This window comes from Hemitrygon akajei, chromosome 24 (genome assembly GCF_048418815.1).
Source record: "Hemitrygon akajei chromosome 24, sHemAka1.3, whole genome shotgun sequence".
NCBI classification, from domain to species: domain Eukaryota; kingdom Metazoa; phylum Chordata; class Chondrichthyes; order Myliobatiformes; family Dasyatidae; genus Hemitrygon; species Hemitrygon akajei.
Window position 1 is genome coordinate 43,577,124 of NC_133147.1, and position 18,432 is coordinate 43,595,555.

The following is an 18,432-nucleotide window of genomic DNA, read 5'->3' on the forward strand; positions in this document are numbered from 1 at the left end:
GTGTGAGTGTCCCGGTGGGGGGGTGGGGGTCTGTAGTACAGTCTCGTCAGTGTGAGTGTCCCGGGTGGGGGGTGGGGGTTGGGGGTCTGGAGTACAGTATCATCAGTGTGAGTGTCCCGGTGGGGGGGCTGGGGGTCTGTAGTACAGTCTCGTCAGTGTGAGTGTACCGGTGGGTGGGTGGGGGTCTGTAGTACAGTCTCGTCAGTGTGAGTGTCCCGGTGGGGGGAGTGGGGGTCTGTAGTACAGTCTCGTCAGTGTGAGTGTCCCGGTGGGGGGAGTGGGGGTCTGTAGTACAGTCTCGTCAGTGTGAGTGTCCCGGTGGGGGGGGTGGGGGTCTGTAGTACAGTCTCGTCAGTGTGAGTGTCCCGGTGGGGGGGTGGGGGTCTGTAGTACAGTCTCGTCAGTGTGAGTGTCCCGGAGGGGGGTGGGGGTCTGTAGTACAGTCTCGTCAGTGTGAGTGTCCCGGTGGGGGGTGGGGGTCTGCAGTACAGTCTCGTCAGTGTGAGTGTCCCGGTGGGGGGAGTGGGGGTCTGTAGTACAGTCTCGTCAGTGTGAGTGTCCCGGTGTCCACGGGGTGGGGGTCTGTAGTACAGTCTCGTCAGTGTGAGTGTCCCGGTGGGGGGTGGGGGTCTGCAGTACAGTCTCGTCAGTGTGAGTGTCCCGGAGGGGGGTGGGGGTCTGTAGTACAGTCTCGTCAGTGTGAGTGTCCCGGTGGGGGGTGGGGGTCTGTAGTACAGTCTCGTCAGTGTGAGTGTCCCGGAGGGGGGTGGGGGTCTGTAGTACAGTCTCGTCAGTGTGAGTGTCCCGGTGGGGGGTGGGGGTCTGTAGTTCAGTCTCGTCAGTGTGAGTGTCCCGGAGGGGGGTGGGGGTCTGTAGTACAGTCTCATCAGTGTGAGTGTCCCGGTGTCCACGGGGTGGGGTCTGTAGTACAGTCTCGTCAGTGTGAGTGTCCCGGTGGTGGGTGGGGGTCTGTAGTACAGTCTCATCAGTGTGAGTGTCCCGGTGTCCACGGGGTGGGGGTCTGTAGTACAGTCTCGTCAGTGTGAGTGTCCCGGTGGGGGGGTGGGGGTCTGTAGTACAGTCTCATCAGTGTGAGTGTCCCGGTGTCCACGGGGTGGGGTCTGTAGTACAGTCTCGTCAGTGTGAGTGTCCCGGTGGTGGGTGGGGGTCTGTAGTACAGTCTCATCAGTGTGAGTGTCCCGGTGTCCACGGGGTGGGGGTCTGTAGTACAGTCTCGTCAGTGTGAGTGTCCCGGTGGGGGGGTGGGGGTCTGTAGTACAGTCTCGTCAGTGTGAGTGTCCCGGTGGGGGGTGGGGGTCTGTAGTACAGTCTCATCAGTGTGAGTGTCCCGGAGGGGGGTGTGGGTCTGTAGTACAGTCTCGTCAGTGTGAGTGTCCCGGTGGGGGGTGGGGGTCTGTAGTACAGTCTCGTCAGTGTGAGTGTCCCGGTGTCCACGGTGTGGGGGTCTGTAGTACAGTCTCGTCAGTGTGATTGCACTCCTCCTGTTCCTGAGTTCTACGCAAATGGACCCAGTATCTGAACCCTCCGGATGTCTCCCCTGAATGCAGCTGTGATATTGTTCCTGATTACCTCCTTCTCTATCTTTCCTAAAACTTTGAAAACCCTCAATTAATCACCCATTCCTGCCAAGTTTCAGCAATAGCCACAACATAGTTCTATGTACTGATCCATGCTCCAAGTTCATCACATTTACTCATAACACTCCTGGCATTAAAATATACACACCTCAAACTTTCCACCCAACATACCTATTATTTCGATTTTGCCTTCCACTGACATCTACCCTCTGGTCCAATCCTTCCCTTACTGACCTGGGCTCCGGTTTCCAGCCCCCTGGTCCAATCCTTCCCTTACTGACCCGGGCTCCGGTTTCCATATGAAGGGTTTCGAGGGTTGTAGGCCAATCGCAGGCACATGGGAACTGGCTCGGGTAGCAACTCAGTCAGCACTGACCCTCGGGACTGCTGCAGGTCTGAAGGGTGGTAAAGAAGGCATGCAACATGCTTTGCCTTTATTACTGGAGGAACTGAGTTTAGAGTCAGGAAGTAATGTTGCAACTTTTTAAACAACAGGTACGCCACATCTGCAGTATTGCGTTCAGACCCGGTCGCTCCGTTGCAGGAAGGGTTTGGGGGCTTTGGAGAGGGTGCAGGTGAGTTCACAAGAATGCCTGCCTGGATTAGAGGACATGCGTCACAAGCAGAAGGGGGAAAAGTGGAGGGCAGTAGTGATAGGGGATTTCATAGCTGAAGAGCAGACAGGAGATTCAGCGGGTGTGAAAGAGACACCAGATGATACACTGCCTCCCGGGTGCCAAGGTTAGGGATGTCTCAGATGGGGTACCCAGCATTCCAAAGCAGCCAGAAGACGTGGTATATATTGGCACCAATGAAATAGGTAGGAAAAGGGATGAGGTCATGGAGAGAATTTAGGGAGCTGGATAGAAAGTTGAAAAGCAGGACCTCTGGGGATTGCTGTCTGTGCCACACACAAGAATAGTATGTCTTGACAGATAAGCATGTGGCTGAGGAGTTGGTGTAAGAACAGGCTATCAGATCTCTGGAGCACTGGGATTTCTTCTGGGGAAGGTATGACTTGCACAAAAAGTACGTGTTACACCTGAACTTGAGGGGGCCCAATATTCTTGCAGGCAGGTTTACGTAGTTCAGTGTAGTTTTTTGTATTGTTCATGTAACATCATGGTCCTGAAAAACTTTGTCTCGTTTTTTACTGTGTACTGTACCAGCAGTTTATGGTCGAAATGACAATAAAAAGCAACTTGGACTTGGTTTGTTGAAGGTATAAACTAATTTGGCAGGGGGTGGTAACTGGAGTAATAAGACAGCAGGTGGGGCAGTTGTAAGGAATATGATAGGGCAAATTTACATTTAGTGGGATCAGCTGAAATCTGTTTTTAATAGTAAGTTCAACAGTTTGGAAAAAGTAAAGATAAAGGGAAGGAGAGATTATAAAATAAATAAAAAGACAGTAACATGGGCAAAAAAAATTGAATAGGGTGATGAATACAGCACAGAAGATAGCTAACTGTTGCACAGTTAGACATTGGCAGATGTGATGTTGCAGGCATCTCTGGGTTGTGGCTGAAGAGAAGATCATAGCTGGGAGCTTAACATTCAAGGATACACATTGTATTGAAAGCACAGGCAGGTAGGCAGAGGAGGTGGCGTGGTTCTGATGTTAAAAATTCAAATTAAATCATTAGAACGAGGTGACAGGATTGGAAGGCATAGAATCCTTGTGGGTAGAGTTCAGAAACTGCAAGGGTAAGAAGACCCTGATGGGAGTTATGTATAAGCCTCCAAATAGTAGCAAGGATGTGCACTACAAACTACAATGGGGGGTTAGAACAAAAGGGTAGAGTGGGAAAAATCAGGTTGGTGCTGGATCTCAAGAGGGGCAATTTGTAGAATACCTTCGACAGCTTTACAGAGCAGCTTGTGGTTCAGCCACTGGGGGATAAGCTCTTCTGGTTTGGGGTTATGGTTTGAACACGATTTGACTAGGGAGCTTAAGGTAAAGGAACCCTTAGGAGACAGTGATCATAACATGATAGAATTCACCCTGCAGTTTGAGAGGGAGAAGCTTAAGTCAGATGTATCAGTATTACAGTGAAGTATCAGAATCAGAATGACAGAGGCATGAGAGGGGAGCTGCCTGAAGCTGATAGGAAGGAGACACTGGCAGGGATGATGGCAAGACTGCAATGGTTTGGAGGACACTGCCTCAGAATAGGGGTCAGTTTTGGGACAGCTTCTTTTCAAACAGTATACAGACTAAGGTAGATGACCTTGTAGAACAGTTAGAGATTGGCAGGTATAATCATATGTCAATGATTTAGATGATGACAGACAGTGTCAGAAAGCATAGGGTCGTGCACTTTGGTAGAAGGAATAAGACACAGACTATTTTCAGACTAACTTCAGAAATCAGAGGTGCAAAGGCAAAGCACACAAAATGCTGGAGGAACTCAGCAGGCCAGGCAGCACCAGGAAAAGAGTACAGTCGACATTTTGGGCCGAGACCCTTCAGCAGGACTGGAGAGAAAAGCTGAGGAGTAGATTTAAAAGGTGGGGGGGGGGGGGGGGAGAGAAACACAAGGTGATAGGGTGAAACCTGAAGGGGGAGGATGAAGTAAGGAGCTGGGAAGTAAATTAGTGAAGGAGACAGAAAGCTATGGAAGAAAGAAAGGGGGAAGGAGCACCAGAGGGAGGTGACAAGTGGTTAAAGAGATAAAGTGAGAGGGGGGAAAGGGGATGGGAAATGGTGAGGGGGGCATTACCAAAGTTTGAGAAATCAATGTTTAGGACCCTGAATCGTAGTTAGGGAGGAGATGTAGGGGCAGGTGCAGCACTGTTCTGCTTGCAAGGATAAGTAACAGGAGAGAGATCAGTGGGGAGGGACAAATGGACAAGGGAGTGATCCCTGAGGAAAACAGGAAGTGTGTGGGGGGGGGGGGGGGGGGGAGATGGCAAAAGACGTGCTTGGTAGTGGGATCACCGTTGGAGATGGCAGAAGTTTCGGAGAATTATCTGCTGGACACGGAGGCTGATGGATCCTCATGCAGGATTCCTAAAGGTTAACTTGCAGGTTGAGACGGTGCTGAGGAAGGCAAATGCAATGTTACCATTCATTTCAAGAGGATTAGAATGTAAAAGCAAGGAGGCTTTGATCAGAGCACTCTCCCTATCGAAGAAAGGATGTGCTGGCATTGGAAAGGGTTCAGAGGAAGTTCACAAGAATAATCCCAGGAATATAGGGGTTAACATATGAGGAGTGTTTGAAGGCTCTAGGCCTATACTCACTGGAGTTGAGAAGAATGGGTGGGGGGGGGGGTTCTCAATAAAACCTATTGAACATAGAGTGGATGTGGAGAGGATGTTTTCGATAGTGAAGAAATCTAGACACAGCCTCAGTATAGAGTGATGTCCATTTAGACCAGAGATGTGGAGGAATGGTGAATTGTGGAATTCATTGCCACAGGCAGCAATGCAGGTCAAGTCATTGGGTATATTTAAAGCAGAGATTGATCAGTAAAGGCATCCAAGATTACGGGGAGAAGTCAGGAGAATGGGGGGTTGGGGGATAATAATAACAATGGGACGAATGTCCTAATTCTGCTCCTGTATCTTGTGGCACGCACAGTGTAGAAGCCAGTATCTTTTATAATGTCTAAGATGAGAGGGCGTGTATTTAAGGTAAAGGGAGTAAGTTGAAAGACGTGCGGGGGTAAATTTTGTGGTGGGTGACTGGAATGCGTTGCCGGGGGTCATGGTGGAGGCAGATATGATAGAGGCATTTAAGACAGGTACTGGAACAGGCAGGGAATAGATGAATATTGACATTGTGTAGGCAGTAGGGATGAGCTTCAATTGTTTTCAATTCGTTTTGATGTGCAGAGGGGCCTCTTCCTGTACTGTACTGTACTGTGTTGTGTATTGGTATACAGGAGCATGGGAGACCTGGCCAAGGTGGCTCACGGAAAGACTGTAACATAAAGGGTGAAAGATGCTTGCTGCAGTGTTGAGGACTCAGTATCTAAGGGAGGGTGTACCTGGGCCTGGACTCGGGAATTTTTCACTCAATGGGGGTAGGGGGGGTTGTGTCACAGAGACAGTAAGAGGTGTAAAGGAGGGAGAGGAGTCAGAGACCAAAGGAGAGCGGGGCTGTGTAGGTTAAAAGGGGTAGTGAAGACAGGGAGAATTGTTCGGAAAGAAGGGGGTCACAGATGGGGAGGGGTGTAGGGGAGAGAACTGGTCACAGTGATGGGGGGCCATGGGGTGGGAGGTCATAGAGATGGGGAGGTGCGGGGGGTCACACAGACAAGGGATATAGGGGAGGAGGGGAGTCAGAGACAGGGAAGAGTGTAGCAGAGGGCAAGGATGGGTGCAGGGGAGGGAGGGGATTACAGAGGTGACATCACAACCCACTCGCCTACACTCATCCAGGACATCGAAAAAGCCCTTCCCTCTGTCCCCACACTATGGGCACAGTGTGTTGAAAGGGAGCACGGCACTCCCTCCAGGGTCACACAAGGTGGGTTCTGGTCATCCTACAGGGGGTCCTAAACCTCTGAGCACGACTGTTCTCTGGAGACGAGGCAGGCAGACACAGATACTCACTCAGACAACTGCTGTGATTTCCTCTCGATGAAGCGCAGTGCTTCAGGCAACGTGAACTCCACATAGAACCCGTATCCCACCAGAAGGAAGATCTTCGAGGCATCAGGACTGTGGGAAGAGAGAATGTCTGCTCAGAGCCACAATCAGGTTTAGAGAAGGGTCACTCACAACATGTGCCTCAGGGAGGGGTGGAGTGTAAGGCAGGGAGGGTGCCGCGGAGATGGGGAGGGGGTGAAAATGGTCAGAGAGACAAGGAAGGGTTCACAGGGTGGAATGGCTACAGAGTCAGAGAGGGACCGAGGGCTCTCGGGCATTGGGTGTTGAAGGATGGGGAGCTGCCCTGTGTTGGTGAACAGAAGGGTGAAGGGAGCACAGAACAGGAAGGAGGCCATTGTCCCGCCTCTCTACTCACACCTTCGCCTGTACATAGAAGTTACAGCCCAGGTCCCACCTCCATCTTCAGCTGCTGCTCATCTGATTCCTGATGTGAAGAGAGACACAGATCATCAATCACTCCCTCCTCACCGCCCTTCCCACAGACGGCGCCCCCTCCTCACCACCTCTCCCACAGCATAGGTCTTCCTCCTCACTGCCCATCCCTCACAGCGGAGCTTCCCCTCATCGTCCCTCCCATGGAACAGCGCTCCCTCCTCATCCGCCCCTCCCACGGCACAGCGCTCCCCTCCTCACCGCCCTTCCCACAGAACGGCGCCCCCTCCTCACCACCTCCTCCCACAGCATAGGCCCTTCCTCCTCACTGCCCATCCCTCAAGAGCGGAGCTTCCCCTCATCGTCCCTCCCACGGCACAGCGCTCCCTCCTCACCGCCTTCCCACAGAATAGCTCTCCCTACTCACCGCCCCTCCCACAGAACAGCTCTCCCTCCCTCACCGCCCCTCCCACAGAACAGCGCTCCCTCCACACCGCCCCTCCCACAGAACAGCGCTCCCTCCACACCGCCCCTCCCACAGAACAGCTCTTCCTCCTCACCGCCCCTCCCACAGTACAGCACTCCCTCCTCACCTCCCCTCCCACAGAACACGCACTCCCTCTTCACCACCCCTCCCACAGTACAGCACTCCCTCCACACCGCCCCTCCCACAGAACAGCGCCTCCTCCTCACCGCCCCTCCCACAGTACAGCACTCCACCTCACCACCCTCCCACAGAACAGCACTCCCACCTCACCGCCCCCTCCCACAGTACAGCACTCCCTCCTCACCTCCCCTCCCACAGAACAGCACTCCCTCTTCACCACCCCTCCCACAGAACAGCGCTCCCTCCACAACCGCCCCTCCCACAGAACAGCGCTCCCTCCTCACCGCCCCTCCCACAGTACAGCGCTCCCTCCTCACCGCCCCTCCCACAGTACAGCGCTCCCTCCTCATCCGCCCTCCCACGGCACAGCGCTCCCTCCTCACCACCCCTCCCACAGAACAGCACTCCCTCCTCACCCCCCCCTCCCACAGAACAACTCTTCCTCCCACACCCCCCCCCCACAGTACAGCTCTCCTCTCACCACCCCTCCCCACAGTACAGCTCTCCCTCCTCACCACCCCTCCCACAGTACAGCACTCACTCCTCACCTCCCTCCCACAGTACAGCACTCCCACCTCACCACCCCCTCCCACAGTACAGCTCTCCCTCCTCACAACCCCTCCCACAGAACAGCCCTCCCTCCCTCACCACCCCTCCCACAGTACAGCACTCCCACCTCACCACCCCTCCCACAGGCAGCTCTCCCTCTCACCACCCCTCCCACAGAACAGCACTCCCACCTCACCACCCCTCCCACAGTACAGCACTCCCTCCTCACAGCCCCTCCCACAGTACAGCACTCCCCTCCTCACCCACCCCCTCCCACAGAACAGCACTCCCTCCTCACCACCCCTCCCACAGGCAGCTCTCCCTCCTCACCACCCCTCCCACAGAACAGCACTCCCACCTCACCACCCCTCCCACAGTACAGCACTCCCTCCTCACAGCCCTCCACAGTACAGCACTCCCTCCTCACCACCCCTCCCACAGAACAGCACTCCCCTCCTCACCACCCCTCCCACAGGCAGCTCTCCCTCCTCACCACCCCTCCCACAGAACAGCACTCCCACCTCACCACCCCTCCCACAGTACAGCACTCCCACCTCACCACCCCTCCCACAGAACAGCGCTCCCTCCACACCGCCCCTCCCACAGAACAGCGCTCCCTCCACACCGCCCCTCCACAGAATAGCTCTTCCTCCTCACCGCCCCTCCCACAGTACAGCACTCCCTCCTCACCTCCCCTCCACAGAACAGCACTCCCTCTTCACCACCCCTCCCACAGTACAGCACTCCCTCCACACCGCCCCTCCACAGAACAGCACTCCCACCTCACCACCCCTCCCACAGAACAGCACTCCCTCCTCACCGCCCCTCCCACAGTACAGCACTCCACCTCACCGCCCCTCCCACAGAACAGCACTCCCACCTCACCGCCGCCTCCCACAGTACAGCAACTCCCTCCTCATCCGCCCTCCCCACGGCACAGCGCTCCCTCCTCACCACCCCTCCCACAGAACAGCACTCCCTCCTCACCCCCCCTCCCACAGAACAACTCTTCCTCCACACCCCCCCCCCACAGTACAGCTCTCCCTCCTCACCACCCCTCCCACAGTACAGCTCTCCCTCCTCACCACCCCTCCCACAGTACAGCACTCACTCCTCACCTCCCTCCCACAGTACAGCACCTCCCACCTCACCACCCCCTCCCACAGTACAGCTCTCCCTCCTCACCACCCCTCCCACAGAACAGCCCTCCCTCCTCACCACCCCTCCCACAGTACAGCACTCCCACCTCACCACCCCTCCCACAGGCAGCTCTCCCTCCTCACCACCCCTCCCACAGAACAGCTCTCACTCCTCACCACCCCTCCCACAGAACAGCACTCCCTCCTCACCACCCACCCCTCCCACAGAACAGCACTCCCTCCTCACCACCCCTCCCACAGTACAAGCCCTCCCTCCTCACCACCCCTCTCACAGTACAGCACTCCCTCCTCACCACCCCTCCTACAGAACAGCACTCCCTCCTCACCAACCCTCCCACAGTACAGCTCTCACTCCTCACCACCCCCTCCCACAGAACAGCACTCCCCTCCTCACCACCCCTCCCACAGTACAGCACTCCCTCCTCACCAACCCCCTCCCACAGTACAGCACTCCCTCCTCACCACCCCTCCCACAGTAACAGCCCTCCCTCCTCACCACCCCTCTCACAGTACAAGCACTCCCACCTCACCACCCCCTCCCACAGAACAGCACTCCCACCTCACCGCCCCTCCCACAGTACAGCACTCCCACCTCACCGCCCCTCCCACAGTACAGCACTCCCTCCTCACCGCCCCTCCCACTGTACAGCACTCCCACCTCACCGCCCCTCCCACAGAACAGCACTCCCCCACTCACCGCCCCTCACAGAACAGCACTCCCTCCTCACCGCCCCTCCCACTGTACAGCACTCCACCTCACCGCCCCTCCCACAGAACAGCACTCCCCCCTCACCACCCCTCTCACAGAACAGCACTCCCTCCTCACCACCCCTCTCACAGAACAGCACTCCCCTCCTCACCACCCCCTCCCCACAGTACAGCTCTCACTCCTCACCACCACTCCCACAGAACAGCACTCCTCCTCACCACCCCTCCCACAGAACAGCACTCCCTCCTCACCACCCCTCCACAGTACAGCACTCCCTCCTCACCGCCCCTCCTACAGTACACGCACTCCATCCTCACCGGCCCCTCCCCACAGTACAGCACTCCCTCCTCACCGCCCCTCCCACAGTACAGCTCTCACTCCTCACCCCGCCCCTCCCACAGAACAGCACTCCCACCTCACCGCCCCCTCCCACAGTACAGCACTCCCACCTCACCGCCCCTCCCACAGTACAGCACTCCCACCTCACCGCCCCTCCCACAGTACAGCACTCCCTCCTCACCACCCCTCCCACAGAACAGCACTCCCTCCTCACCACCCCTCCCACAGTACAGCCTCTCACTCTCACCTCCCCTTCCCACAGAACAGCACTCCCTCCTCACCACCCCTCCCACAGTACAGCTCTCACTCCTCACCACCCCTCCCACAGAACAGCACTCCCTCCTCACCGCCCCTCCCACAGTACAGTACTCCCTCCTCACACCGCCCCTCCCACAGAACAGCACTCCCTCCTCACCGCCCCTCCCACAGAACAGCACTCCCACCTCACCACCCCTCCCACAGTACAGCACTCCCTCCTCACCACCCCTCCCACAGTACAGCACTCCCTCCTCACCTCCCTCCCACAGAACAGCACTCCCACCTCACCGCCCCTCCCCACAGTACAGCACTCCCTCTCACCGCCCCTCCCACAGTACAGCACTCCCTCCTCATCGCCCCTCCCACAGTACAGCACTCACACACCTCACCACCCCCTCCCACAGAACAGCACTCCCACCTCACCACCCCTCCCACAGAACAGCACTCCCACCTCAACCACCCCTCCCACAGTACAGCACTCACTCCTCACCACCCCTCCCACAGTACAGCACTCCCACCTCACCACCCCTCCCACAGAACAGCACTCCCTCCTCACCACCCCTCCCACAGAACAGCACTCCCCTCCTCACCACCCCTCCCACAGTACAGCACTCCCTCCTCACCACCCCTCCCACAGTACAGCTCTCACTCCTCACCACCCCTCCCACAGAACAGCACTCCCACCTCACCGCCCCTCCCACAGTACAGCACTCCCTCCTCACCTCCCCTCCCACAGAACAGCACTCCCTCCTCACCACCCCTCCCACAGAACAGCACTCCCTCCTCACCACCCCTCCCACAGGCAGCTCTCCCTCCTCACCACCCCCTCCCACAGAACAGCACTCCCACCTCACCACCCCTCCCACAGAACAGCACTCCCTCCTCACCACCCCTCCCACAGTACAGCACTCCCTCCTCACCGCACCCTCCCCACAGAACAGCACTCCCACCTCACCGCCCTCCCACAGTACAGCACTCCCACCTCACCGCCCCTCCCCACAGTACAGCACTCCCTCCTCACCGCCCCTCCCACAACGCCTCCTCCACCCCTCCACAGACAGCACTCCCTCCTCACACCCCTCCCACAGTACAGCTCTCACTCCTCACCGCCCCTCCCACAGAACAGCACTCCCACCTCACCGCCCCTCCCACAGTACAGCACTCCCACCTCACCGCCCCTCCCACAGTACAGCACTCCCCTCCTCACCGCCCCTCCCACAGAACAGCACTCCCTCCTCACCGCCCCCTCCCACAGTACAGCACTCCCTCCTCACCACCCCTCCCACAGTACAGCTCTCACTCCTCACCACCCCTCCCACAGAACAGCACCTCCCTCCTCACCACCCCCTCCCACAGTACAGCTCTCACTCCTCACCACCCCTCCCACAGAACAGCACTCCCTCCTCACCACCCCTCCCACAGTACAGCACTCCCCTCCTCACCACCCCTCCCACAGTACAGCACTCCCTCCTCACCACCCCCTCACAGTACAGCACTCCCACCTCACCACCCCTCCCACAGAACAGCGCTCCCTCTTCACCGCCCCTCCCACACTATGCTATTTCTCCAACAGGGCCATATTTCTCAGTAACCCCGGGGCGTGTGCCCCTACCACCATGAGGAGGGGACCATGGTTTGCTCCTGGCCTCTGTACCCAGCATCTACCTGCAGTCTCTCTATGACATTTTTCAGCTGCAGGTACTGGGCAATCTTCTCGTACACCTCATCACGCTGTTCCAGAACCTTCCTGAGAGGAGGGGTGGGGAGGATGGGGGTTGGAGTCAGAGACGGAAAGGGGGGGGGGGTGAGAGAAGGCGGAGATGGGGGAAGAGAGTGAAATGGGTCGGATAGAAGAGGAGAGGGGGAGATCGATCAGTCATAAGGTCACCCCACATCCTTCTTCCCCCCAGGGAGAACAGTCCCCAGCCTGTCCGGTCTCTCCAATAGCTCGCTCACTCCCTCCCTTCATGTCAGTATTACCCCACACTCAGCATCACAAGCAGTCATTTGGATGTTCAAGGGCGATGTTTTGTCACATGTACAATGAAACATACAGGGAAATGTCTCGTTTGCGTCCACAGCCAACACAGCCTGTCCACGACTCGCTCACCCCCAACCTGCATGTCTTTGAGAGGAAACTGGAGCACACAGAGAGAAGCCCATGGTGAGTACAAATTCCTCACAGACATGCTGCAACTCCTACATTAACACGCTGCCCTGAAGACAGAGGTACTACGGTGGAAGAGTGCAGGAATGATTTATTAGGATTTGTCACGACTCGGGGGCCGAGTGTCCGAGTTAGGATTCGAGGGCAGGTGAGGAATTTATTCAAGTGGAGACTCAACAAGAAAGGAGTTAGCCTGACTTCAGAGGCTGGAAGATGTTGGAGTCCATTATTAAGGAAGAGGTTTTGAGGTACTTGGGGAGGCACATGATAAAAATAGACCAACATCAACAAGGCTTCCTCAAATCTGTTGGAATTCTTTTGAGGAAATAACGAACAGGATAGACAAAGAATTGCTGATGTTGTGTAGTTGAATTTTCAGAAGCCCTCTGACAGGCTTCTTAACAAGGTAAAAGCCCATTGTATCACAGGAAAGATTCTAGTCTGGATTAGCTGATTGGGAGGGGATAGAGAATGGGAATAAAGGGAGTGTTTTCTGGGTGGCTGCCAGTGACTAGTGGTGTTCCACCGGGGTTGGTATTGGGACTGATTCTTTTCACGTTATGTGTCAATGATTTGGATGACAGAATTGATGCCATTGTGGCCAAGTTTGTGGACATTACAAAGGTAGGTGGAGGAGCAGGTAGTGTTGAGAAAGCAGGGAGGCTGCAGAAGGACTTAAAGCAGATTGAGAAAATGTGCAAAGAAACGGCAGATGGAATGTGCAGAAAATTCAAACGTCAGAGCTGCAAAGGGACTGGGGGACCTTGTGCAGAACTTCCTGCAGGTTGAGTCGCTGGTGAGGAAGGCAAATGCAATGTTCCCATTAATTTCAAGAGGACTAGAATACAAAAACAAGGATGTAATGCTGAGGCTTTATAAGGCACTGGTCTGACTACACTTAGAGTATTGTGAGTAGTTCCAAGAAGGGACGTGCTGACATTAGAGAGGGTTTAGAAGCATGATTCCAGGAATGAAAGGGTTAATGTATGAGGAGCGTTTGATGGCTCCTCACTCTGTACTCACTGGTCTTTAGAAGAATGAGAGGGAGATCTCATTGAAACCTATCAAGTATTAAAAGGCCTACACAGCATGGATGTGGAGGTGATGTTTCTTATAGTTGGGGTGTCTTGGACCAGAGGGCACAGCCCAAGAATAGAGGGATGTCCATTTAGAACAGAGATGAGGAGGAATTCCTTCCGCTAGAGGGTGGTGAATCTGTGGAATTTATTGACACAGATGGCTGTGGAGTGTACTCAAAAGCAGAACTAATAGATTCTTGATAAGTCAGGGCATCAAAGGTTATGGGGAGAAGGCAGAATGGGGGAGAGAGGGATAAAGGGTTAGTTATGACTTGATGGGTCGATTGGCCTAATTCTGCTCTTTTCTCTTTGGTCTTGTGCCTTGGAGCAAAGGAAGCTGTAGTAGTGTATAAAATCACGAGGAGCATTGATTGATCGATAGGGTCCACACTCCTTTACCCAGGAAAGGGAATCAGACACCAAAGGGTTTTGGGTGAGGGGGGGAAGAAGCCTGAGGGGTAACTTCTTCACTCAGAGTGTGGATGCGATATGAAACAAGCTGCCAAAGGACATCTTTGAGGCAGGTACATTAACAACAATTAAAAGCATTTAATACTTAAAATGTCTTATAGGATAGGGTGAGCGAGCTAGGGTTTTTCTCTTTGGAGTGAATAGGATGAAAGGTGACTTTACAGAGGTGTACAAGATGACAAGTGTCACAGATTAAGTGGACAGAGACTTTTACCGAGGGTGGAATTGACTAATACAAGGCATAATTTTAAGGTGATTGCAGGAGAGTATAGGGGTGATGTCAGAAGTAGTTATTTTCTAAACAGAGTGGTGGGTGTGTGGAATGCCCTGTCAATGGTGTTGGTAGCAGCAGATACATTGGGGGCATTTAAAAGACACTAAGATAGGCATGTGGACGATGGAAGAATAGAGGGAGGGGTTAGATTTGGTTGAAACATCTTGAGCTGAAGATCTCTATCAAATCACCCCTCATTCTCCTATGCTCCAGGGAATAGTCCTAACCTATTCAACCTTTCTCTGTAACTCAGTTTCTCAAGTCCCGGCAACATCCTTGTAAACCTTCTCTGCACTCTTTCAACCTTATTAATATCCTTCCTGTAATTCGGTGACCAACACTGCACACAATACTCCAAATTCGGTCTCACCAATGCCTTATACAACCTCACCATAACATTCCAACTCTTGTACTCAATACTTTGATTTACCCAGGATAAAGATTTAACAGAAACCTGAGGGGGATACTGCTTCCACAGTGAGGGTGGTGGGTAAGTGGACCAGAGAACCTGGCTGAGGCAAGTACATGAACAATATCTGAAAAACACTTGGACCTCTCTGTAGATGGGGAAAAGGTTTATATGGATGAGGGCCAAATGAGACTGGCTCAGGGAAATAGGAGGACAGCATGAAGAGCCAGCTTCTGTACGATAGAACATGACTCTGCAGCCCTGATCTGATCCTGCAGCAAGCTGCAACATCTGCTACTCCCCACTCCAGGTGCCAGACTAGACAGGTATATGGAGGAATTTAACCATATAACAATTACAGCACGGAAACAGGCCATCTCAACCCTTCTAGTCTGTGCCGAACACTTACTCTCACCTAGTCCCACCAACCTGCACTCAGCCCATAACCCTCCATTCCTTTCCTGTCCATATACCTATTCCAATTTTACTTTAAATGACAATATCGAACCTGCCTCCACCACTTCTACTGGAAGCTCGTTCCACACAGCTACCAATCTCTGAGTAAAGAAATTCCCCCTCGTGTTACCCTTAACTTTTGCCCCCTAACTCTCAACTCATGTCCTCTTGTATGAATCTCCCCTACTCTCAATGGAAAAAAGCCTATCCATGTCAACTCTATCTATCCCCCTCATAATTTTAAATACCTCTATCAAGTCCCCCCTCAACCTTCTATGCTCCAAAGAATAAAGATGTAACTTGTTCAACCTTTCTCTGTAACTTAGGTGCTGAAACCCAGGTAACATTCTAGTAAATCTCCTCTGTACTCTCTCTATTTTGTTGACAATGTTCCTATAGTTGGTGACCAGAACTGTACACAATACTCCAAATTCGGCCTTACCAATGCCTTGTACAAATTTTAACATTACATCCCAACTCCTATACTCAAAGCTCTGATTTATAAAGGCCAGCATACCAAAAGCTTTCTTCACCACCCTATCCACGTGAGATTCCACCTTCAGGGAACTATGCACCATTATTCCTAGATCACTCTGTTCTACTGCATTCTTCAATGCCCTACCATTTACCATGTATGTCCTATTTGGATTATTCCTGCCAAAATGTAGAACCTCACACTTCTCAGCATTAAAATCCATCTGCCATCGCTCAGCCCACTCTTCTAACTGGCCGAAATCTCTGCAAAACTTTGAAAACCTACTTCATTATCCACACCACCACCTATCTTGGTATCATCTGCATACTTACTAATCCAATTTACCACCCCCACCATCCAGATCACTAATGTAGATGACAAACAACATTGGACCCAGTACAGATCCCTGAGGCACACCTCTAGTCACCGGCCTCCAACCTGACAAACAGTTATCCACCACTACTCTCTGGCATCTCCCACCCAGCCACTGTTGAATCCATTTTACTACTTCAATATTAATACCTAACGATTTAAGGTGTGTGTGTGTGGGGGGGGGGGGGGGGGTACATGAGAGGCAGAGTTTAAGGGTCAGTACAACATTGTGGGCCGAATGGCCTGTGCTGTGCTGTGTTGTTCTATGCAGACAAACCCTGGACCACGCACTACCCACCCCACTTCCTCAACCTCATTCCCTACCCTACCCTCCACCCCTCATCCACTCCCCTCCCACCCCCTGCCCTACCCGTCCCTCCCTCTCCACCCCTCATTCCCTACCCTACCCTCCCACCCCTCATTCCCTCCCCTCCCCTCCACCCCTCATCCACTCCCCTCCCCACCCCCTGCCCTACCGTCCCTCCCTCTCCACCCCTCATTCTCTACCCTACCCTCCCCCTCCCACCCTCATTCCCCTTACCCTCCCACCCCTCATTCCCTACCCTACCCTCCCCTCCCACCCCTCATCCACTCCCCTCCCACCCCTCATTCCTACCCTACCCTCCCCTCCCACCCCTCATACCCCTCATTCCCTACCCTACCCTACCCCTCCCACCCCTCATTCCCTCCCCCTCCCCTCCACCCCTCATCCACTCCCCCTCCCACCCCCTACCCCTACCGTCCCTCCCTCACTTGAGATCCCGTTTGAGGACGTCGTTGACGAACGTCTCGTATTCCAGAACCTTCCCTCCAACTCCAGCGGACGCCGCCATCGCCGGTCATCGGGGGTGGGGGTGGGGGCGAAACTGCGGTCTGATTGGCCAACCCTGGCAGCGCCCGTTACCCCATTGGTGGGAGCGAATCAACCCTGTTTGTCCTCGATTGGATGGCGTCCGCTAAAGGGGGCCGACTCCGCTTAACGAGAACGGGAGCTTCGTAGGTTGATTGGTTAAGCACGGTCATGACGAGAGCCAATGTCATTGGACAGTTGGTATAGAGTCTCAGCTGTGATTCGCTACCCTATTCAGGAAAAATATGTCTTGCACGATATGCTGATTGATTTTCTCAAATGTCACTTTGCCCAATAATCCGTCCCTTAATTGATTGGCAGTTGGACAGGTGAGGATGCAGCGATTGGTCGAGGTACAAGGCACGTGGGAGCTCCGAAGTAACGTAAGTTCCAATTGGATGAGCTTGGAGATTGATATAAAATGCGACGTGTGATTGGATTGGGTGATGATGGCATGGCAAATATGCCTGATTGGTTGTGTGGAATAAACAGTATTTTTGAAAACACCAGGGATCAGGTATAAATGTGGCGAGAAGAGGTCTACGGCAAAACAGAAAAAAAATAAATTATCAAAGAATCGCTGAGCGAAATCTTTCGCATCCGGGGTCAGAGGGGGACAAGGCTTCCGGCAGCTACTCGAGGTCGAGGCTGTGCGGCCTGCTCCGGGCATCAGAAGGAGAGATGGCTGGGCCCGAGCCCGAGCTATTACTGGACCCGGGGTATCCGACTTTGGGTGGTGCTGCCCGTCGTCCTCATCACCTTCCTTGTGGGTGTCAGCCGCCACTATCTGGGCCTGCTGCTTCAGGCGGAGCGCAAGCCAGGGCTCCGGCAGCTGGGACACAGGTGGAGAAGAGAGGGAGGGAGCGAGGGTGGTGTGGGGACAGGAGGGTGAGGGGGGGCACCTGGGTAAGGGGTACAGATGGGTGATGGACAGGTGTATAGGGGGGCAGGTGAGTGGGGGACAGGTGAGTGATGGACAGGTGTACGGGGGGACAGGTGAGTGATGGACAGGTGGGCAAGGGGACAGGTGAGTGATGGACAGGTGTACGGGGGGACAGGTGAGTGATGGACAGGTGGGCAAGGGGACAGGTGAGTGATGGACAGGTGGGCAAGGGGACAGATGAGTGATGGACAGGTGGACAAGGGGACAGGTGAGTGATGGACAGGTGTACGGGGGGACAGGTGAGTGATGGACAGGTGGGCAAGGGGACAGATGAGTGATGGACAGGTGGACAAGGGGACAGGTGAGTGATGGACAGGTGTACGGGGCGGACAGGTGGGCAATGGACACCTATCCTATCCCACTTGTTCCCCCCCATTCTACACCCACTTGATACAGGGGTTATGAAATGTCGGGGCGCAAGCGGCGTGGGTGGAGGAGACTGTGGGCACAAATGGGGTGTGTGGGTGAGGAGAAAGGGAGGGACGGGTGGGTGAAGGGAATTAACTGACAGCTCACCCTCGTTCATCATTCACATGTTATCTGCTTGTGCACAAGGAGATCAAGCCCGGTCCCTGTCATCCACCTTCCAAAGTCTGAATGGGGAAATTCAGACATCCCACCCCTGCAAAAACTCATTTCAGGGAGGTAGCACCACCATCCCACCACCCCCCACCCCTCCGGTACCAGACGTTTGATTACGAAAGAACACAAATCAAGTACAACC

At 54.4% G+C, this 18,432-nt stretch overlaps 2 protein-coding genes across 2 annotated transcripts in view; one reads left to right on the forward strand and one right to left on the reverse strand.

Moving 5' to 3' along the window:
- The window catches only part of uxt (ubiquitously-expressed, prefoldin-like chaperone), a 28,186-nt gene extending 11,368 nt beyond the window's left edge, over positions 1-16,818 (reverse strand). The window contains 5 exon segments of the mRNA XM_073028704.1: positions 6,162-6,269; positions 6,574-6,608; positions 6,610-6,642; positions 11,878-11,959; positions 16,669-16,818. Coding sequence (XP_072884805.1) covers positions 6,162-6,269; positions 6,574-6,608; positions 6,610-6,642; positions 11,878-11,959; positions 16,669-16,748 — 338 coding nt within the window. The 5' untranslated portion in view covers positions 16,749-16,818.
- A 1,160-nt stretch (positions 16,819-17,978) lies between these two features.
- Positions 17,979-18,432, forward strand: part of LOC140715703 (transmembrane channel-like protein 7) — a 63,085-nt gene continuing 62,631 nt past the window's right edge. Inside the window, exon 1 of the mRNA XM_073028073.1 lies at positions 17,979-18,009. Coding sequence (XP_072884174.1) covers positions 17,979-18,009 — 31 coding nt within the window. The remainder of the gene's footprint in view (positions 18,010-18,432) is intronic.